Below are 23,306 nucleotides of genomic sequence, written 5' to 3'. Positions count from 1 at the left end.
GATTTTGTTGTGGCATCTTGTCTTAATGTTCAGATGGTCACAGGTGACCCCCGGTGATTGTTGCCAGTGGTTACCGTGGACCTTCGTTTTTCTCTAGGTTTTTCTTTGTTTTTTATCTCATCCTCTGGGAAATGAGGGAATCTGGTTCAGATTCAAACCTGAAAATTCCTCTGGATTTTTTCCCCCCTTTTGGAAGTAATAGAAAAAAATCCATTTTTTTTCTTGTGCAACATGTAAAAATAAGCATGTTTTTGTTTCTGTATTCTTCTGATTAATTTATTACATGTTTGTGTGGTTTGAGTATCATTTTTATAGCTTTTTTTTGTGGTATGGAACAATAATCGGTTTCCCTTTTTTTTGCTTAAAAGAATACTACCAGTGCTTTTTAAATCTGAAAATAAAAATGGTGAGCAGTTTATGTTGTGTGTGTTGTATTTGGAATCACTCTGTTGCCTGGGTGACACTCGCACTACCGTACTGTGGCTTGGCGTAGCCTTCACCTTCAGCATTCAGACATATGTGCTTAACAGGAACTGGTTGGTATTGGTTTAAGTCAACCCCAATTGTTCATTATGACTTTGGCTGGAGAGGCTAAGTAGGCCAGTTCAGGTTGGCCGCTGTCTGTTGTTGGTAGAGCCATCTCTTAGGTCTGTCCTGAACCAACCTCTTTGGTCTGAATAGAGTTTGCAAAGAACATTGTGGTCAGTCCAGGTTCAGTAGGAAAAGGTGGTTAGTCCTTCATTGATAAGGTGTGGCCATGTATTTCCAAGTCTGCTGTTTTACAATGGGCTTGGAGTTCCTTTTCACCTGGAACCATTAATTAAAAACACAACCCACTCTCAGGTCAGTTCTTTCATATCCCTCTTCTGAATTCTTTTTTTCTACAATTTTATTGTTGGAAACCGGTACATGCAAAAGGTACAGAAATGCACTGAAAGATCTGTCGCACTATATTAATTGAAAACTCCTCCATTCCTGGAATCTTATCTGTGTCGGCCCAACCACTGGTGAATAACTCACTCGGTAGAACAGGGCTGTGTTTTTGGCCAGCTACGCCTAGTTGAGTTGGTGAACCTACCAATCAGAACAGAGTGGGCATACGGTCAGGGCCAATCAGAACCAGAACATGCAAGGTTCATCACACACCTCACAACGATGGGCGCTCTCTTCTCTGTCATCAGTGACAGTTTGGTGACACTGTGAGGGCTATCCTCACTGTTTCCATATACTAGCTGTCAGTAGGAATGAAGGTACTGAGAGTGAAGCAACGTTCCTGTTTTGTTTCCCTGGAAAATAGACGCTAGCTATACCGCCCTGCAAATCCAAGCAGTCAGGCCTATTGCAGGCACACATATCTGCACAAGCAGTATCCAGGTGTCTCTGCTTACTTCAGCCTTGAGCGCTCCGCCTCCTGGGCCCCGTCCTGACTCTCGAGGTCAGAGGTCACAACGCGACCTTGCTCCGCCTCTGCGGTAGGCTGTTGGGCAGTTCTGCCGGTGCGAAGGTGGTGCTGCAGTGTCTGTGCGGACGGACTGGCTTGCAGGCGGCAGCGCGCGGGCGGAGCAGGAAGTCGAAATTGGCGGAGGTGCTCATGGCGTAGAAGACGTTGCCGTTGTCAGGTATTACCAGCTCTGAAGACAAGACCAAGGGAGAATGTGGAACAGCGTGTGCATTTAAACAGGGTCACAGGAATTCAGAGCTATTCTACACGATGTCCCCAAAAGCTGTAGTGCTGATCGGGACCAGCACATACACACACCTTTTTCCTCAGACATGACTTGCACCAACTCATAGCTTTCAGGTGGCGCGCCCTCCAGGTGGTGCTTGGTCATGGCTCGGGAGATGACAGCAGGCGTCTTGTCCTGACTAGTCAGCTGTGGGGAGAAATTGGAACTTGGTCATTTTTTCCCACTGTTTCCATGGTGATATAGTGACACCATGCAAAACCAACTGACTGGTTAAAAAAAAATTAAATGTATGCCTGGCAGGAATGAGGCTTTGAAGCTCTGTGACATGTTGGTCACTGCTTGGTTTAACCCAACGAAAGCCCGTTATGTAACCAATGGGATGAATCCTCTCAGTCACCATTTTGTTCAAAACAATACTTATAAAAACTAGGGCTATGCATGCTGCACTTATTAAGCTGGTCCACAGACACAAATCACGCAGACTGCAAGACACACTGAACATCACAAATAAACTGAGAGCTACACAAACACACAGTCACCGCATCCTGACCAGGATACTCTTGTAGAGGTTTCCGTTGCTGTGTTCCACGCTGACCCGGATGATACAGGCATCCTGAGTTTGTGTGTTGTACAGGGGGGGCAGGTTGGCCGTGCTGGTGAAGGTGCAGTGACAGGGCAGTGAGGAATAGCAAGGTGCGCTGGGAACAGTAGGCGCTGATGAAGGCTGCTCCACCCAGTGGAGAGAAGAACAGGAAGGAGACTGGAAAACAGGAGGTAATAAGACAGAGTGATTATAACTTCATGATTCTGGAAGACTATTAGTGATTATGTGTATATGAGGGACATGTAATGTAGGGTGTGTACAGACGTCAGCGTACCGTCTCACAAGCCGGGCTGGAAGTGTGAGTCACTGAGACCCCGTCGCTGTCACACGGGCCAGAGTCGCTGGATGACATGCTGACTGAGTCCATGCTCTCCCCTGAGCTACCAGCAGGGGAGGTTCGAGGGCAGTCTCTCCCCAGGGAGGTCACACCCATGGCGTCCGGACCCAGGAATAGTCTGCACAAACAACCGGTGGTGTGTTTAGGGTGACCACCTTATTCATGTTGGGGGGGGGGGTCACTCTCAGCTACTTCAGGTTCTAAGACTCTCATGCTTGGCAAAATTAATCAGTTCATCTTCTGCTTTGTTTCCTTGATTGAAAGACTCATCCAGCTGTTTCACATTAACATTAGTGAATATTAGCGTGATTATAGGAGACTTATAGGAGATTATAAGGCAACTTTGGGTGAAGTGGTGGCTCTGAGGCTAGGGATCTGTGCCAGTTATTGGAAGGTTGCCGGTTCAAAGCTTGTGAATGCCAGGAGTGAAGGCCCTTAACCTGCATTTGCTTTGTCCTGTGTCTGACGCTAATCTACATCCAGCTTACAAGGAAACTTGAGGGTTGGTGGCAGGATTGGCACTCCACTAGAGAAAACTCACACTAGTCTATTTGTACTAGTGTGGTGCTGAGGTATGACCCACTGCATGGCTGCACTCAGGTTCTCATCCCTGAGGTCGGTTGTTGTGTGGTGGGTGTGGCAACGTGCTGTAATCAGCGCGTGCCCCTTACATACCTACTATAGGAGACTAACCAATCACCACATAGCAAGAACTCAAGGCTAAAGTGAAATTCATAGTCTGGAAAGACATAGGGGTGCTTGGGTGATTTTGAGGCACTCACAGACTTAGCCTCTTCGCCATGCTCTGCCGGGGCTTGGGTGATGTCGGACTGCTGTCCCCAAATCCCTCGATCTCACAGGACAGTGTGTAGCTGGTGAGAGACCAGAGCCCAAAATGCAGGTCAAAACAGGAAGTGATGCATGAAGGAAGGAAGGAAGTGTGACCAAGGGAGCTACCAGCCATTCTGGTGATAAAACAGCAAGCATGTGTATAAATAGCCAATTGGCATCACTTTTAGTTCTGTGGTTGATCATGAGTCATTGTCACCCATCCAGATATCTTCCAACTGCTTTTCCTGATCAGGGTCATAGGGTGGGGGTCTTGGAGCTAATCTCAGGCAGCACAAAGCTGGAGTAAAGCTTGGATGGGATGCCACTCTATCGGCGGGTACATACGCTGACTCACATCATCATATGCTTTGGGCAATTTAGAGGTACAAGTTTGTCTACCTGCAGGTCTTTAGTCCAGAAAGTAAAAATCCAGGCCAAAATTTTGTTTCAGTACTCTGTGACTGTGACTCTTTATGTTCAACTGGTTGGTTGAAACAGAATCTTGGCCTGGATTTTTACTCTCTGGACTTGAACCTTCCACCTCTGGTTTTGATGTATTGACATCTCTGAAGTGGCCTATTATGAGTATGTGCTCAGTAATGGACTGGCATCCTCTCCAGGAGGTGTCCCCCACCTTGTGTCGTGAGTTTCCTATGCTCGGCTCACCCTGACTCATCCTGGCCCTGCATTAGATAAGCACTGAGAAGCTGGACAGGTTGGTTGATGTGTGTATTCCCAGATACTCTTCCAGCTGGAGTACCTTTCCTCCTCTGTGTACTGGGGCTGATTACGGAACCAGCGCAGGAAGCCGTAGTCTGGGGTTAGACAGTAGGTGTTGCAGGATGACTGGAGCAGCTTGATCTGTGCAATGACTTCAAACTCCTGCAGGTGGACAGGAAAGGACATTGGTCGCCTGGGGTTTGACCTTCTGCACCCCTCAAGTCTGCACAACAAATCCCCACCACCCAAAAATTCCCAGCGAAAAACAGCTGACACAGTTATGTCGCTGATTACAGGACTACGTTTTAAATGGACTCATTCACGTAACAGATTTCTTTACCATTGGCATGTATGGGGGGATTGTTGTTTTGCAGGTTAGGATTCTACCATGATCAGAAGGTCACCTGTTCAAATCCCTGGGATGCCAGAGTGATGTCACCAGTGGGCCTGTGAGCAAGGCTCTTAACCCTGATATCTCCAGGGAGTTGTACAAATGTACTGCATACCTGCCTTTCATCCATCCATCCATCCATCCATTCATTTTCCAAACTGCTTATCCTACTGGGTCGCGGGGGGTCCGGAGCCTATCCTGGAAGCAATGGGCACGAGGCAGGGAACAACCCATCGCAGGGCACACTCACACACCATTCACTCACACATGCACACCTACGGGTAATTTAGCAAGTCCAGTCAGCCTCAGCATGTTTTTTGGACTGTGGGGGGAAACCGGAGTACCCGGAGGAAACCCCACGATGACAAGGGGAGAACATGCAAACTCCACACACATGTGACCCAGGTGGAGACTCGAACCCGGGTCCCAGAGGTGTGAGGCAACAGTGCTAACTACTGCACCACCATGCTGCCTCCTACTTTCCTACTTGCCTAATTATATGAATTATGTGTTGTTACGTCACACCTACAGCGATGCAGTAACAGCTTCTCCTGATATTCAAAATGCAGATCAGTTAAATGGTGACTGTGTGTGCGTGTGTGTGTGTGCGTATGTGTGTGCACGTGTGTGTGCACGCGTGTGTGCCTGCACGTCTATGATGTATTGCTCCTTACATGCTATGTTTCTCTGGATCACGGATTCCACAAACAGCTATTAAAAATGTATCTATGTCTGGATTTATGTTAACTTCATGTGACCAGTAGTCGAGTTGTAAATGTAGTTCAAGGGGGGTGGTGGGGATGTGGGGGATAAAATTTGATGGGGGGGGGCATCACGCAGTTCGGATGAAATTGTTACGGTGGTGTGTGGGGGGGTGGTATATTTCCAAAGGGGACAGTGTTTGTCATTTCTTTTCAGCATCCAAGTGCATCACATGGCATATCACAACTCATACAGGTCTGTGGCACAGAGCATTAGACCTGCACTTTGGTGTGGAGTTACTGACATATAAGGTCCAGGTTTTAATGATACTCACCCTGCGCCTCTTCTCGAAGTTTATCAGGCCTCCCTGAAAAGACACACAACAGGCCTGCAAGTCAGTTAGGCTAGTGCTTCTGAACACGGTAGCTGGGAGGGAGCAAAAACGTGGACTATCAGGGCGCCCTTGAAAACTGGGTTGAGAAACCCTGATTTTAGCATCAGGGCTGCTCTGCACGCTGAACACTGTCAGAGCATGTGATTGAACACACCGATACTGAATCTAACTCTGTAGACATAGACTGAAAAGCCCTACCTCCAGCAGGTCTGGCAGGGCAGTGTCCAGCATGGTGAGGTCTGTCAGGAATGTGCCGAGGTATGGGATTGTTCCTTGTGTGGCACCCTGCAATATCATGTGACTAGTCATGTGACCTGTCCATTCATTGACTTGATTTACCACCAGTCATATAAGACTGCCTTCTCCTTTTACTCTCACTCCAGAAAACGCAGACATACCCCAATCTCCTCTCTCCCACGGCACTACAGCCCATTTTGTTTTCCTTCATTTCTCTTGTGCTGATGCAAAATGGCGGTCTTTGGTGTCCTTTCCTCCCCTAGGCTGACCAGATAATCCATGTCATCCTGGACACTTCTAGCTACTCCAGGTTTTACAAACTACTTTGAAACTGAAAGGCACCTGTGCTTGGCTAAATAGCTCACTTCTTCTTGTGCTTTGACTGCTTTGATTGAAAAACTCATCCAGCATCAGTGGCATATGCATGATTATAGGAGACTGACCAATCAGCACGCAGCAAGAACTCGGTGCTTAACTGAGACCCAGGTTCTTTTAATTAAAATGGTATTTTAAAAATCCTGTCCTAGCTCAATGTGTCCTCCCTGACGTGGATTATCTGGTCACCCTATTCCTCCCCACCATTTCTTTAAATTCATCTGCACCCGTCTATACTCCAACGCTTAAATGAATTCCCCCATCCTCGTATCACATGATGCCATTCAGAGTTGGTTTCCTGTCAGTGTGGCTTTGAGGCCTATCCCACTCCATTTAACATTTATACTGTAGATTTGCCAGTGTCATTTCCATTCATTGATCTGACATCAAACCAGAGGTCATTGACAAACAGATACATTTTTCATGCTATCAATTAAATATTCACATTGCTGATAAATCGGGATCTGGCTCTGTAATGGTCACTGTGTGTGTGTGTGTGTGTGTGTCAGTCTCTTCGCTTACTGTGTCCTTTTGTAGCTGCAGTCGCTTCTGGTTGCGTTTCTGATGCTCCTTCACACAGCTGCCCAGGCTGGCGAACTTGGAGGTGCCTTCCTGTGAAGGGCAGGGGGGGGGGGGCCGCCAGTCAGGTCAGAATCCCAGCAGTCCATCTGCACACTGATGACCGTTTGTTGTATATTTAACCCCACTAGATGGTGCTCTCTGTTAAAAAAAAAACAGCCCAAAAAGAGCGCCATCTAGTGGGGAGAAAAATACAGCAAATGGTTCATGAACCGTCCTTTGGCCATCATTAGTACATGGCACACATGAGGGAGCAGAGGTTTCTCACCCGCATTAAGAGCTCTCGGCTGGTCAGGTAGTTGTTGTGGTCTGAGAAGATGTCAGACAGCTCCTCAAAGATCTGCATGCTGTCTCTGGTGACGGGGGGTCAGACAGAGAGGAGTCAGTCATCATCAGAATGGCTGACAAGAGTCAAACTAAACCATACATATGACCTTACTTGGAGACTCACTTGGGCACACAGGACCACGTCCTCTTCAGGCGGTACAGGGGGTTGCACTGCAGGGCGGAGACAATGGCATGCAGGGAGGAGAAATTCTTGCGGATGCGGCACTCCTGGGGGCAGAGAGTTGGTTACCTACTGCAACCCCCCCCCAGCACCATAAGCAAATAGCAGGCTTCTCAGTGATCTCAGAGGTAAGTCATGAGGATATGTACTGTAGAGCTGCCCTAGTGTTTGCAGGCACAGCCAGGGTGGGTGTGGCCGGGACAAGGGGCGTGTCACCTGGGCTACGTCAATCCAGCGCTGGATGATGCGTGCCCGCTGCTGGGGGCGGAGCTGCCGCTGGCACAGCATGGTGCTGACCACGCAGGCGGCCACGGCGTTGAACTGTGTGATGGTGGCACGGATGGAGGCCACCCTGTGCTTGCCCTGCTGCTTATCACGCCTGGACCAGACAGACCCCAGGCAGTGGTGAGGAACCACCTTCTTGAACAATTCCTGAGGGGGGATCAATGGCGACCATGATCATATAGCCCCCACCCCCCATATCACAGTGTCTCCCATCCGCATCATGCCCACTCTTACCGCATCCATGTAAGTGAGCTGCTCAGCTACCAGGTGAGCACTGAATGTCAGGAAGTCCTCCATCTCCGCTGTCTCATCCACCTCTGGGCCATAAAAGCTGTTTCCAAGGAAACCACCTGCAGAAGACACATGGTTAAATGTCAGCGGAGTTTATGAAACGGACTGGAATGGGGGCAAACTTGCCAGATACTGACTTTCACACTCAGGTTCCTGGTCCCTTTGGGCCTCCAGCTGTTCCAGCAGACCCTGGGCCCGGCGCAATGGTTCAGACCCCGGTAGCGTCCTCTGCAGGAAGGCAAGCAGTTGTCGCAGGCTAGGGTGCGCCGGTGGCTCTTGGAAGTCCTCCGGACACTGATCCAGCCAGGCGCGCAGGGTGGAGGCCAAGGCGCTGATGGAAGCAGGCAGAAGAAACGTGAGGGTGAGTCCAAGACTTTGAAGACACCTAAAGACCCCCAACATGCTCCCAGACACTGTCTCCGCTCAGAGCAAGTGCTACGGCACAGAAGGTTAACTGAAGCGAAAACGACGAAATGAAATGAAAGTATGAACATAAAGGTGTGAAGATCAGCAAGAGGATTCCAGAGAACGAGAGCAACCCAGAAACAGAAAAAAAAATCATGGCTGAACACGGAATCGAGGGTCTTACTTCCGTACTGCCTCCCTGCAGTCATTATCACCATTGTTTTCCATGCTCTCAAACCTGAGTAAGGGAGTGAAAAGAACAATACTTATGTAGTGCGGCTCTAAGAACAAGCACAGTAAACAACAAGTAAAACCCCTATCAGTGGAACATTCAGCTGGAGCTACCAGCCTCCCAGGCAGGCCACCTACTTCTGGATCAGCAGCCGCAGCACGTCCCCCGTGGTGGCAAAGGCGCGGTATGTAGACAGGAAGATGCTGGTGTAGGTGAGGTCGTTGTCGCCGAACGCAGTGAGCAGCGTCTCCACCAGCCGCTCCAGGGTTCCAGCCCGGATGCTGCGGATCTTACACGTCTCCAGCTGGCTAACTGTGTGACCAGGGGGCAGCCTGTCCCCCTCCACCTTCCCGGCCAGGACAGGGGGAAGCAGCGACAGGGGCTGTTATTCCATGTATACTATACATCAGACATACTATACCATTATTTCACACAATATTACTTATTACACCATTACTTCATTACATTCTCCAAAACTTCCTCAGATATTTGAGGATATAACATCCATCCATCATACATCCATCCATCCATCCATCTATCTTCTGCCCACTCATCCTGGTCAAGGCCACAAGGGAGCCTATCCCAAACAGCACCTGCCAGCCATAAAAGGGCACATGCACACACACTCAACGATGCCCCATTGCATGTTTTTGTTTTTAGTGGGAGTAAACTGGAGGACCAGGAGAAAACCCATGTGACATTATACCTGGCCTTACCCATCAGACACCTTGAAGGTGAAAATTATATATGAGAATGGGAGTGTGTGTGTGTATGTGTATACATGCAAGGCTTTGATGGTGCTGGCATGGTGCAACAGGAAGTGACATCATTTGCTTCACATCATAAAGGGCTGACATCATAGCGCAGCAGCAAATGGGAACCAGCTCATGCGCAAACATGCTAATGTGTGCATGTCCGTGCTCTCGCCTCACCCCCAGCCACCTCGCTCCCTTGTTGGCCGCCTGCTGGATCTGGACCCTCTTCAAAGTCACGCTGTAAATGGCCCCCTCCTCCACCTCCTCCCCCCAGTCCTGCACGGAGCTCTGCGGAGGAAACACAGGGTGTTTCTGGGGAACCTCCCATAATGACACCACGCAGCATATGGCAGAACATATCTGGAGCAGCCTTAACTATGAATGTGTTTGGTTGGAGGGACAGGGAGGGCCAGTGGACAGGGTGTCACTGCTGGGTTTGGGTGTCCTCTGCGTAACTGCAGAACTGCAGCCCCCTAGAGGCTGATTAGTATTACCACAACTTAGTATTATCTGAAAATCAACATCCCTACACTGTCAGAAAAAAAGTGCACCAGTTTGTACCTTTGATTGTCACTGGGGCTGTACCCTCAAGGGTCTACCAACTGTACCATTAGCTGTACATAAATAAATGTTTTAATGCACAGAAATGGACACTGAGGAACTGTTTGCACTCTGTGTACATGTGGGATGTTCCTCAGAGTCCATTTCTGTACTTTAAAAGGTACAATTACAAGGCTACAGTCCCAGTGACAAGCAAAGGAACACATTTTTAGTCCTTCGTCTGAGTGCAAATATATGTATAGACTCATATTTATGCAAACATAATGCGCAGAGAGATCTGTATACACAAACAATCAATTCCTCAGACACCTACATAAAGACAAGATTGGATAGATAGATAGATAGATAGATAGATAGATAGATAGATAGATAGATAGATCGATAGATGCATCATTGACAATATATAGATGAAGGCATTAGTACGTTGAGAACATGGAGATCTTCATGCAGAACTGAGAAGTTACAGTTTAAAACGGAAAACCTTCCAGACCGACAGCAAGACTGAACACGGATCCAAACTCTGCTGCTAAAAAGAAAACTTCTTTCACAGACGAATATGAACAACTTATGCCTTGGACTGGAAGCCGTCCATCCTAACTGCAATACAAAATAGAATATACGATATTATATAGGCTGAGCATCACAAGTGTTATTCATGCCCGGCTTGACGTCCCCAGGCGTGCTGCTGGGTGCTACTTTCCCACGGAGCCTCTCCGCCAAGAATCAAGAACACCCCCAAGTCCCCTGACTCACACAGCCAGCCTCACCGTGCCCACTCGCCTGTAACGCTAAAAATACCGCCAACAAAACACCGCTGTGCATGAGTTTGGGGAACAAATGCAATTGCATAACCTGAAATGACAGCATGAATTCCACCAACTTTGGTACCATACAGACAAAAATGAAAATCAACATGAACAAATAAGGTTTTCCCCCTTTAAAAGTCTTCACAATATATAGAAACTTAAGTACAGATAACTGACTGTGCAGATAAAGCATATTTACCAAAATCCCATTTTAAAAATGCTCCCCTTCTGCTATCTCGTCCTTCATCCATTTCTAGTCAAAGTCTCCCACTACGTGCCATTATGTCTCTCGGGACGAAGGATCTAAATACTACAGGATCAGCAGTCAGACGATTCAGTTTTATCATCATTATTATTACCATTTTAGCTTTCCATGCTGAGCGCGTCTTCCGTGACACGGCAGCCGCATGTGAGTTCAGTTTGGGAGCCTGCATGTACCATTAAACACCCCCCCCGTGAGATTCTCCTCCCGCCGCACACAATCACCATCCGTCACGGACGTCTCCTCCATCCCCCTCCTCTCAAACCTCCTCTTTCTTTTGGGATTCTTTCTCACTCCCTCCTCGCCTCTTGTCCGCTTACTCAATAACCAAACTCCGTCCGGTAGCACTTCCAAGTTTCAGTGCTTTCGCTTGTTATGGAAAGAAAACACAACTCTTTCGACAAATGAGAATCGCTGTATACTGATTTTTTTGTAACGATTAATTAGAATTCACGTGTCTGTCTTAAAATTTAATCTTGAACTGCTGAAAGAAAAAAGAATCATTTTGTCTGATTTGAGGAAATCGAACTACAGTTTATAATGTTTCCGTAGCTCTTTGATCCTGTGAGTGACTAAATAAAATGTTTTGTTGATAGAAATACTGTAGACAATGCCGTATTTCACATTACACTGTGATACGTTTTCCTGACTGTTTTGAAGACGTTGCTTTTGTGTGGATTGAAAAATAATGCTTAAAATTAAACTGTCATTGTACTTGATTTCTAATTTAGGTCAAATTCATATGCCACACTAATTTAGCCTCAGTAGGACAATTTTATACAAACCACGTCTGACATCATACCCATAATGCTTAAAAAAACACTGTGTATTTCTAACATGTAAATGAGTATATCAGTTTTGAAGATTTGTCTATATTCAGCCTAAGAAGTTATATGAAAAGATATGCAAATTGACTAACTGAGATTAAACTTCTCTATGCTCAAAGGCATTTTGTTTGCCAATAGGAGTGTAATTGGCACATCGGTGAGGATATAATTGCCTAATAATAGATGAGGGTGATCGGACAGTTTAAGAATTTGCTGGCTGATGTCACCAATGGGAGGGAAATGGGCAGGAGCTGAAGGGAATTCAGTGCCCACCAGGCCTATGGCCAGTTCCCAGGTCAGATTATCATGCATCTATGGAGACAGGTTTTTGGGGATGCATGGCTGTTCGCTGCTGAGGCAACAGTGCTATCCCTGCCTGCTCCTTGGGGACCCTCAGACAGTCCGCATTTTTGCTCCCTCCAAGCTCAATGTGGACTATGTGGCAGGAAGTTTGTAGGGAGCAAAATTGCGGACCGGCTGGGGATCCCCGAGGACTGGGTTGAGAAACACTACCCTACCCTACCATGGTACGCCCCAAAAAAACTCGTGCATGTATAATGCATTATCCTTCTGGTATATTTCAGTACGGTACACAGAGTGTCAGGACATTGATAAATTGACCTTCCTGCATTATGCCCTCAGCTTGGTATCCTGACATCACCGAAAGCAATTTTCAGTTATTCACAGCCTCACTGACGCAGTTCGGATACCAACCAGCTCTTTCTGCCATAGCAACAGTGTAACAGCTACAGACAGGCCTTCTGTGGAGCCCCGTGTACCAGCTGGGCAAAGCAGCAGGCCCCAAAAAGCTACCCTTGTGTATTCTCACAGCCTCCACTAAGCTAGGACACATGACTGGGATCAAGGATGAGAGGGCTGCGGGTGGGGGCAGGGTGAGGAATTGGGAAAACACTTTATTTACGGCTGGATTACCTTGTTGCACAAATCTGCCCAAAAGTCTGGATTTTCTGCTCTGGGAAGAATGGCAGCATCACACAGTAGGAGAAATGCTGTTTTTTTCTATATTATAGATGTTTGATTTTGTCAAGCAGGAGCTGTTTTCAAAAGTGCTATATAAATAAATCCTTGACGTCTAAAGACTGACTAACTATGTATCTGCACCTCAGACCCTTCATTGGAGTCAAGTAAACTACCTGGTTGGCCTACTGGCTCATTACCACCAACCTACCTGTACCCACACGTGTTGAGCGCAAAGCGGCAGTGGTCTAAAATTACGACCCAGGTCCACTGACGTGGAACGGCTCTTTTTTACAGCCACCAGCGTGTACTTTGCTCCCACAACCAGCAGGTGAAGTGCACTGGCAGTTAACATGGTGATTATTAGCCAAATCGTTTGTGCATAAAACAATTTATAAGATGTGAGGAGAGGGAGATGCAGAGAGAGAAAGAGCATTTAGATTGTGCTAGTCTGCTAGTCTGAAAGGAGAGTGAGGAGAAATCTGAGATATATCGCTGACTCTGTATTTATGAGTATGTCACCATGTTTATCAGGTAATAAATAGACTGCAGTTCTTATGTAACATTTATAACAGCAGTAAAGCTTTTCCTCGGTTACAATATGAGACAAGAAGTGGCTAAATCCTGAGAGATTGGGGTCCAGGTGGGTATATAGAGAGAGACCAAAGGTAGAGGGATTGGGGCCTGGTGGGTATACAGAGAGAGACCAGAGGCTGAGGGATTGGGGTCCAGGTGGGAATATAGAGAGAGACCAGAGGCTAAGGAATTGGGGCCCAGGTGGTTATATAGAGAGAGAGCAGAGCCTGAGGGATTGGGACCCAGGTGGGTATATAGAGACCAGATCCTGAGGGATTGGAGCCCAAGTGGGAATCTGGAGTGAAAGTCAAAATATATTACAACCATTAATGAAAACTAAGAGTATAACGTAAAATAAACATAACGTAAGATAAGACCAAAGGGTGTGGTAAGGGCACATGTTCAAGCAGATGAACTGGGGTGAAAGTGGCAGTCAGGTTTAGTCCTGACATACTGATGAAGGGGGTAAGTGTGTGTCCATCTATCAGCAGCAGGGTGGAGTGATGTAGCGCCACACAGTGGAAGGAAGGTGGATGGCAGAGTGTGTGTGTGAGCCGGCCAGGCCCTGATGAGTGTGTTGGGGGAACAATAGTCGGAAAGTAGAAAAAAACGACCTCAGCAGCCCCCCCCCCCCCCAGTACATCAACAGCCAGGATGTCAGACAGCACATGTAGGACACACAATGTATATGCTACAGCCAACACACATACACTGGCATCTGGCCCCATCGGGTCAGTGTTCACAAACACAAACACTCTCCTAGTGATTAACAATGGTTCACAACAGCCCCATGCACACAGACAGGGCCATGATTGTGCTGCAGGAAGAGATGCTCTTTCCCAGAATTCAGAGAAAGCTTCTGTTGCACTCCCCATCCAGATCAGTACCCCTCCTGATGCTGGAGTTCTCCAGCACGGCTGGGCCAGGTCAGAATCAAGGAATGCCACGTCAAGTCTTTTCTGTAATTAACTCTCACTTAAATTGCCTGGCCCAATTGAAATATCACTCCACCGGTTGACTCAGCAGGTTTTATTTTGAAGAAATCATACTTCCACCCATGAATCTGCCTATCAATGTTAGTACAGCTCATCGCTGTTCATCATTACTTCCATTCCCAACACATCATACACACACACAACTACCTTAATACCGTGGGGCGTTAAATGGATGGAGACCAAGGATGATTCTAGGATTTCATCCATGGGGGGCTCAGTCCCCAGTAGGATTGCTACTTTCTATTTGAAGGGTCGCTCACGATTTGCTGAGTGGGTGGAAAACGCTGCAAGTCGCTAAATAGATTTTGAAGCATTTATTTTTCAAGGGGACTGAAGCTTCCCTAACAGAGGTGGAAAGTCCAGGTCCGGAAAGTATAAATACAGACCAAGATTTTGTTTCAACCAACCAGTTGAGTACTCTGTGATGGTGACTCTTTATGCTCAACTGCTCGGTTAAAACAAAATACTGGTCTGGATTTTTACTTCTAATAGGGTCTGTGATGAGACAGGGAAGCCAGTCCCACATAGGCCATCCTACCAAGACTTACAACTTCAGCTTTGTTTTCACATCTCCAGTAACTCATCTGCACTTGCTGGACTATGAGAAAGTCAGCACTGAGGTTAACGGGCCTGGAACCTCCTACTTGGCAGACAGTCAAACACTTTATAACAATCATCGTGAGGGTTACTCATGGTCCCAGTGCCCGCTGCCTGTGACTCTGTGTTAATATAAGTCTGTGACCTCGGTCCCGGTGAAGAAGTCAACACACGATGCTTCTTTCCCCTAATAGAGAAAGAGCCAAGACTCAATACGACTAAGTCAACTTCAACAAGGAGATCAAGAGGATGAGAGAAGGTAACAGAGGGACAGAGCGTTCGTAGGAAGCTGGCAAGATCGGGCAGATAGGGAACGACACGGCACACCAAGCGAGATGCCCATGGGCAGATGGTTACCAAAAAAACAAACAGACATAATGTGAAAGAAGGGAGAGACCAATGGAAGCCCTAAAGATAATATACCGCCATGGATCAGCGGAAAGGAAGCAGGGATAGATAGACAGGCAATCAAACAGATAATGATCAAAGATGAACAGCTGGGGAAGAACGACATAGATGACCAAGCAAACAGAAAGAAGATAGAGACTCACAAATAGACACACAAACAGGGAGATAAGCAGAGAAGCACAGATCCACTGACCCAGTTGCGGGGGCCGCTGTCTGGGGAGCGTGGTTGGTACCGTTGCAGGGCCACGCCGCCTTCCTCCCCAAGCAGAGCGATGTCCAGTTCCAAGCTGTGCGGGGCTGGGGCCCAGGGCAGCAGCGACACCATGGCACGGGTAGCCGGGGGTGTCATGGTGCGCCCCATCGTGGGTGACCGGCCCTAGGGGCCATACTTCAGCTTGTCTCCGTCGTTTGCTCCTGCCGCCTGCTCTGCCTCCCTGCTCCCGCTGCTCTTAGCGGTGGGCTAGCTGACGTGTCAGTTCCGCCAGCTCAGGCCCGATCCCTCTGTGGCTCCTGGTTCTGCTGCCTGTTCACCCTGGAGTCCCCTGGCACCGCAAGTCAGTTTCTGGACACTGCTCTGAGATTACTCCCCTTCTCTGCTTAACTTACTCACTCATTCTCTCTCTCTCTCTCTCTCTCTCTCTCTGTGGGTGGGGGTTGTCTGTTGTACTCTCTGTTCCTGCCACACAGATGATTTCATCTCTTGTCCCCTCCTTCTCCCCCCCTCTCTTGTTCATTTGCTCTCTCTGCCTTGGGGGCGGAGCTTGCCACTTTTCTGCCCAGTAGGAGCCTCTCCTCCACATCCCAGGGGGCCGCATGGTTGGGGCACTGGGGGACTGTTGTGGGGATTAGTGGTTCTATCTTATTCCTTAAACACCTCCCCCCATAACCTCCAGTTTTGTTTCGACCCCCACTGTGAGTCATACCTGGCAGAATGGAGGGTCACCCCCCCCCCAGGAGAAACTAGCAAAACTTGGCAGGTTTCAATTACTTACTGGAGCTTGTTAACCAACAACTTAGCGCTGTGGCCTACAGGACAGAGCCGGGGTCAGGCGAGTGGGAGCTGGGCTGCCAAGGGTCATGGGCTACTGAAGCCAGCAAGGATCACTGTGAGTCATCCGTGCCGAGTCTGTGTGTGTGTGTGTGTGTGTGTGTGTGTGTGTATGAGTGAGTGCCACAAGCACTTTACCTGACCTTGCCAAGTTCTTCGGTGATATGCCATAACTTTCTGAACCTTCTTTTGCTTTGTGTTAGGAAACCAAACATTTTTAAACATCCCACATATTGGTGAGGTGGAATTCAGATCCACAGGTTATATGCAGACAATCAGCAGGAAGCAGTTACATGTTGATGTGTGTCAGAGCATAATGAGTGTGAGAGAACTGCAAGGGTAACACTGTATATGAATGCCAACAAGAGTGTCTGTGTGAAACAGAGGGTATGCTGAATGAGGGTCAGTCGTGTGTGTCGGGGGAATACAGAACTCAGACTTTGAAACACATAAATCGATTATGATTGATTATCCAATATGCACAGATGAATGGACACCTGCATGCTGGGTGTTAATTAGTGACATGCCATGAAGCCATAAAGGCAGTCCCACCAAGAAGAACCCCCTCTGCTTACCACCCAACCAATCACTACTGCTCCCGGTGGTAGGAGTTAGTATAGCAGGCCTGACAGCTATGCAGTCACTCTAGAGAAAGGGGCCAAATCTTCAGGGGCTGAAATTCATGAAAATAAACAGAACACACGAATAGATGTATGACCTACAATTGTGAGCTGGAATAAACTGAAGAATTTAGCAGCATTTTCCATAAAAATTTTATAGCTAGGGTTATGACCATCTTCCATAATCACTTATTCATTACAGCAGTGTTTCTCATCCCAGTCCTCTGGGACCTGCAGACAGTCCACATTACTCCCTCCCAGCTTACAGCACACCTAAACCAGACCAGGACATTCAATATGAGGTACAGGTGTGTTAGGAGCTGGGAAAAAAATGTGGACTGCTGAGGGTCCCTCAGGACTGGGTTGAGAAACGTTGCATTACCAGATTATGGTGAACAGAAAACACAGGACACAAGGCAGAGAATTCCCTAAACAGGACGCCAGTCCCTTGCAGAACAGATTTTGGAGGACCAGAATCTGACACAGTTTACAGATTTTCAAACACACATACTAAACCTAGTAATTAGCTGGACAAAGTGTGTGTTGAGCAGAAAATTCTGCAAACTGTGTCAGATTCTCACCCTCCATGGCCAGAATTGGGGAACCCTGCTTTACAACCAAGAGCAGTGATTCCCGACCCACAGACGGTCCACGTTTTTGCTCCCTCCCAGCTCCCTGCCAGACAGCCCATACTTTTGCCTCGGTTGGGAGCAAAAACATGGACCGTCTGTGGATCCCAGAGGACTGGGTTGGGAAACACTGACCAAGAGGTTTCATGCTATAACGCTGGTCATTGTGCCAGCCCATATTTATTTAATTACTGTGAAAAGTGGCACATATTCTTAGGCTTTTAACATCATTTCTAACTGTATACTGAAAGGCAAAATGTTCACGTACAGTACATGTGACATATATGAAATATTATTATACAAACCATTCAAAATACAAGCAAATTTGACTGATGTAATGAGGAACAGGGAAAACCTGCAGTTTTATTTGGCAGATGATTCATACTGCATGTGAAATGATGATGATGAAATGATGCTATGTAATGTCACTGTGCTGGGGTCTCCATATACCCACGCTGGCAGGTGCCCCGTTTACGCTCAGGTTACCCATCGCTGACGTCAGGCGCCGGCACGACGCAGTCGCAGGGGGCGTAATGCGCTGACTACACTAATATTAACACTGTGCGCTCCTACGCTCAGCACGGATCCGGACAGGCAGCCCACTCAGCCCTGGTGCGTCAGACGCGGCGGAGAACGTTCAGGCAGCAGATTTGTTTGGCTTGCATTCTGTGTTCAGCTGGCCCTCCTCCATAATTGACACTTCCTGAATGCGAGGGAGGGGCACAATCCCTGGAGTAAATCCAGTCCGGGCATTGTCCAGGGCCTATTTTGAATTCTTTTGTCATCCAATCAAACTCTATCTATCTAAGTATCAGGTTGTTGTTTGTTTTGTGTTTCGATTTGGCACTTTTTTAGAGCACATCCCATAATATCTTAGAAGGACACCTTGTCCCAGAACAATCTGATCCCCAAATCACATGGCTCTGTCCATTATCCAGGGACTCCGGATTCCGACATGGCAGATTACGACACAGATCTACACTAGGTTTCTTTCTTAGGCGTTGTCCTCTTCATCATTTCACCGTAACCCTCAGTCATGTTCAGTGAGGTGGTGCTGCTGCCCTGTGTCACAAACGCACCAGATGACTACTCTTACTCTGTCAAACACACTATGAAAATTTACAGAAACCCAGCAGTAAGGCAGGCAAGATTTTTAAAGACTGTTCTATTGGCTGCCCACAGAGACACCTCTACAGTTGTCGACATTTTTGCACAGTATTATCATTATCATAATAACCTTAAATAGAATAGATCTTTTCTGGCTGTAATACTGCCCCCTACTGGCTCTTTAGAAAATAGCACAGGATGGTAAAGTAACAGTACTGTGTGTGTGGATTATCTTTGTATTACATTGTGGGGACCAAATGTTTCCCACAGTGTAATAAAAACCTGTTATTTTGACGTCGCGGGGACCATTTTTCAGGTCCCCACAAAGATCTGCGAATGCAATCAAATAGTTTAAAATGCCAAAAGTCTCATATTTTGTTTGTTATTTATAGTTAAGGCTGGGTGGGGGTTAAGGTCGTCATGTTGGGATTAGAGTTTTCCCCATAGAAATGAATGGAGAGTCCCCACACAGATATAATTACAAGCTTGTGTGTGTGTGTGGTGTTATACTATGTATTGATGTACTGGACTGGCCTGATTTGGGGACCCATTTTGACATGCTTTCATGGGGCCCAAAATCTCTAGTGGCATCCCTGGCTGTAAAGGTGCACGTATTTGTCCTGTGCCATTTGCTCACATCATTCTCGGTTTGGAACATACAATGAAACGGATGAATACATTTATTGACAATGACAGAACCTAAATTTGCAAATACAATTTCAGTTTTCAGAGGTTCAATGCAGAAAACATAATTTTAATCCTGGCTGTGAGTTGGGTAGGGCTAGTGCTGGTCAGTCATAATCGGCGGTTTATGAGTATTTTGGTTTTCTGGTATATAACACCAGCACTGGAGAGAGTCGTTGATAAGAGAGAGATTGTTATACTGCACTTGGATATCCATCCATCCATCCATCCATTTTCCAAGCCGCTTATCCTACTGGGTCACGGGGGTCCGGAGCCTATCCCGGAAGCAATGGGTACGAGGCAGGGAACAACCCAGGATGGAGGGCCAGCCCATCGCAGGGCACACTCACACACCATTCACTCACACACGCACACCTACGGGCAATTTAGCAACTCTAATTAGCCTCAGCATGTTTTTGGACTGTGGGGGCACTTGGAGATGTTGCTGGAAAATCACACAACATGCTACATTATTAGAGATGACGTCATTCGGGTGTGTGTATGACCAGAATAAAGCAGAAACAGACATGGCAAGTTAGTGTTCTTGTGGCATTTAAGGGATTTCTTCCAGGAGATACGTCCATCCATCTTCTGTACCTGCTTGGCCTATGCAGGACCTGTCGTAGGGCACAGACACACATACACACACACATGCACACACCGACAAACAATTTGGTAACTCTGTTTCACCTTAGCATATTTTTGGACTGTAGGGGGAACCCGGAGTAGCCGGTAATCTCAGGGTAGCAAACTGGTGGAGCCGAGCACAGGATGTAGATGTGATTTACTTTTTTTCATGATTGTTATTTTTGAATTCTTAATTATTCCACAGATGTATTTTGTGAATTTTTTTTTATTTTGTGCAATGTGAAAATAAGCATCACTTTGGTTTTGTTATTCAATATAACCCAATATGCAATAATCATTTCAAAACTAATTTTGTTGTCCCTGCTATGCAAAAAATATGTCTTTTTGTGACTCCAAAACCGATGTTGGCACAGAACCATACATTTCATGTAGATCCCTATTAAATACGCGTTTCAAAGATACAGTTGAAAAGACGTATTCAATATGGAGTTTCAAAATGTGCAATGCATCAAGATAATTATGATGCTGTATGCACTTCATTAGCTAATGCTACACCTTTGATGGATCTCTAATGTATCGCTGTAAGGCACCGCCAACATGAGCATGTTTACAATGGAAATGTCGCTTAAATTTACGATGTCAGCTGTTGCCCCTACAATATATGTGTATGACTTGTTTTAGTCTATTTTCAAACAGAATCACTGCATGACAGTAGTTACCAAAGTGAAGAATGACTGGTATTCTCTTGTGACTTTTATAGAACCTCTGGTTTTGTGCATTTGAGCACATATTTGATGCAAGTATCAGGATCAGTACCTTTAATATCGGTCATTTCCCCTTTTGGCCAGCAGGTGCCGCTGGCCATCCCGTTATTTTCGGCATTTAGTATCTTTCATACTGCGCATGACTAAATGGGCTGAGTGCACTGCTGGCCAGAGGCTGTCTCTCCCTGCCCCACACACTGCTGATTATCTGGATCAGGTGTGTTCAGTCAATCAGAAGCTGAAAGACAGCTGGGACTTGTGTGTGGGGCAGGGATAGCAGGAAAACAAGCAGGGCAGTGGGTCCCGAGGACGGACTTTGAGAACCACTGTTCTAAGTTACTGATGTTTAGTTAATTGGTTATCACTTGCACCTGTTCCTTGTTTAGCCCTTGTCTAATATGTATATATGTGCTTGTCCTTTTTCAGTTAGTTCTTGTATGTGTTAGTATGTTCTACCTGCCAGTGTTTAGTATTCACCTTATTCCTTAAAATCATCATTAAAATTCCCTTTGTCCATAAGTTGCACTGTGGATCATCATTTAACTGGGATATCAGGCAGCTGAAGAATTCATAGGGACCTAGATGACAGGAGATAAACAGAAAACACTGGCAAACTGAAAATGTTTTATAAAATTGATGTTGCCTTAAATTTTCCAGTATATGGTGTTTATTTCATCATCCTATGCTCCTTAGTCAGCCACACTATCCTGAAGAAAACTACACTAACTGAATGTGCTGAAGACTCCACGTACATTGGATTCTTCAGCAGACTGGTCTGAGACCATGTGACTCACACAAAGCCTTTTCCTGCACTGCACTTGAACCATTTGTTGGAGATAGAAGGTCAGTGAAATATTTGCAAATCAAGAGAGGCAGAGAATGGGAGTTGGTATCTCCACTGTCACTCAGATCATTATGATTTTGGTGATTAGGTCAGTAAGACATGTGGACATGGCAAGCGAAGCATCAGATGTATTGAGTTCTGTGAGAGAGTTTGTATGCGGTGGATACTTCTCACGGTACCTCATCAGGTCAGCACATAGGACCACCCTCAGTGTTCCTTCTGCCTTCTGACGTCCTTGCTGAAGGACAGCAGATGGAACAGGCACAGGAAGGTGGCGTTCATGTAGCAGATCTGCCCAAGGTTTGGTAGCCTGACTGCCAGAAACATGCGTGCCTCAAAATCTCCGGCACACAGGTTATTGATGCTAGTTGTCAAAGTTGGGCAACCCTGGTCTAGAAGGTTCATAGAAGAAACGGCGCTGCCACTTGGGGAACCTTACAGAGGAGACAATGCAGGAGAGAAAGAGGACGAGATGATAAAAAGCTTATCAAATACCTTAATCGAGTTAATTACGGATTTGCTACTGGGATCATACATATATTGGTTACCTTTTCTGGAAGCTGAAAGGTCTCTCATTAGGTGAGGTGTTTTCTGCAGACTGGTGCTCCTCTCCATTACGCTCAATAGAGGATACAGGAGGACATTTTGTTTTAGACAAGGGAACAGGGAGGCTGGTGTATTCTGAAATCACACGGGTAATGTCTCTAATCTGTGTACCTCCGGGTCGACAATGACAAGGGCCAGGGGTCTGGCTGTTGGTGAGGGCGTTGCTGTCTCCAGAGTCTCTGCCATCACCTCACACTCATCCAACCTCATCTGAGCTAAAAGCGTGAGAACTGGAACCGCACACCATATTGTAACGCCTGACAGGTATCGCGGCTGCAGGAATGAGATGAGGAAGGTGGGACAGACACAGGTAGAAACATGGTAGAGAAGGAAAGAACGCTCTTTTATTGCAGGAGTTCTATGCTGCCTCAGTCACAGGCTGAGTCCCTCACACCTTTCCTACCTCCCAGTGGTTACCCAATCCCCTGGTGCCATGCATGACATAACCCCTCTGTTAAAGGTCAGACGGCGACCCTAAAAATACATACGTACGCTTACATATGCTGGTGATAGCCAACGAAAGCGTCATGAACCATTCGCTGTATTTTTGTCCCCATTAGATGGCGCTCTAGACTTTGGGGCATGGTTTGTGCTGTTTTTTTGAACAGAGAGCACCATCTAGTGGGGTCGGAAAATACAGCAGGTGGTCCACGAAGCTTTATTTAGCCATCATTAGCATAACGGCAACTGTTAAACTATCCTCTCAAACTCAGTCCAATATTTCACATCCTCCAAGCAGGATCCTCTTCACCTTGGGTCCAACCCGAACTCTCACTCAGAGCACACAGTCCTGGAGACGTGTCGAGAGCCGCCTCCCCGATGGGGGCACATGATCTCACTGATAGTTCCTGCAGTCGGTGCAATTCCTGTAGTTGGCTCTGATGAAGGGGTGGCTCAGCTTTGCACTAAAACCCGGAAATCTGGCGCCAACCACTGATGCACCATCTCCGGGGGTGAATATGGGAGGATAAAATGCACAGTGTGATATATTGTGAAATAAAGATGTAAAAGAGGGTAAGAGCCAAGTAAAAGCTGCACGACGACATGTATTTTACATCAGGTTTTATTAATG

General features: G+C 46.8%; 1 protein-coding gene across 2 annotated transcripts; it reads right to left on the bottom strand.

The window, feature by feature from the left end:
• Positions 1–844: 844 nt before the first annotated feature.
• LOC125716515 (ral guanine nucleotide dissociation stimulator-like 1) lies at positions 845–16,010 on the bottom strand. 2 transcript variants are annotated; one of them, XR_007384346.1, is made up of 19 exons: positions 15,538–16,010; positions 9,512–9,622; positions 8,717–8,925; positions 8,532–8,585; positions 8,080–8,273; positions 7,886–8,001; positions 7,583–7,798; positions 7,310–7,413; positions 7,127–7,211; positions 6,802–6,891; positions 5,866–5,952; positions 5,608–5,640; positions 4,221–4,342; positions 3,412–3,501; positions 2,567–2,747; positions 2,239–2,448; positions 1,760–1,874; positions 1,389–1,631; positions 845–1,074 (listed from the first exon to the last, which is right to left on the bottom strand). XR_007384346.1 is itself a non-coding variant. In XM_048988904.1 (18 exons), exons 1-18 carry the CDS (start codon positions 15,703–15,705, stop codon positions 1,444–1,446), a joined length of 2,373 nt encoding a protein of 790 aa, XP_048844861.1. In that variant the 5' UTR covers positions 15,706–16,010; the 3' UTR covers positions 845–1,443. The 2 variants fall into 2 exon arrangements, 1 of the variants encoding a protein (XP_048844861.1); XM_048988904.1 differs by having other exon boundaries at positions 845–1,631.
• Between the last annotated feature and the right edge of the window lie 7,296 nt (positions 16,011–23,306).

This window comes from Brienomyrus brachyistius, chromosome 21 (assembly GCF_023856365.1).
Source record: "Brienomyrus brachyistius isolate T26 chromosome 21, BBRACH_0.4, whole genome shotgun sequence".
NCBI classification, from domain to species: domain Eukaryota; kingdom Metazoa; phylum Chordata; class Actinopteri; order Osteoglossiformes; family Mormyridae; genus Brienomyrus; species Brienomyrus brachyistius.
Note: the sequence above shows the minus strand (reverse complement) of the source record. Positions and strands in the feature narration are given on the sequence as shown.

Coding starts and splice junctions, on each gene's coding strand:
- LOC125716515 (XM_048988904.1), bottom strand. CDS start 15,705: ATGGGGCGCACCATGACACCCCCGGCTACCCGTGCCATGGTGTCGCTG. Junction 8,586..8,716: donor CTGCGGCTGCTGATCCAGAA/GTAGGTGGCCTG, acceptor TCCCTTACTCAG/GTTTGAGAGCATGGAAAACA. Junction 4,343..5,607: donor ACTTCGAGAAGAGGCGCAGG/GTGAGTATCATT, acceptor GTCCACCTGCAG/GAGTTTGAAGTCATTGCACA.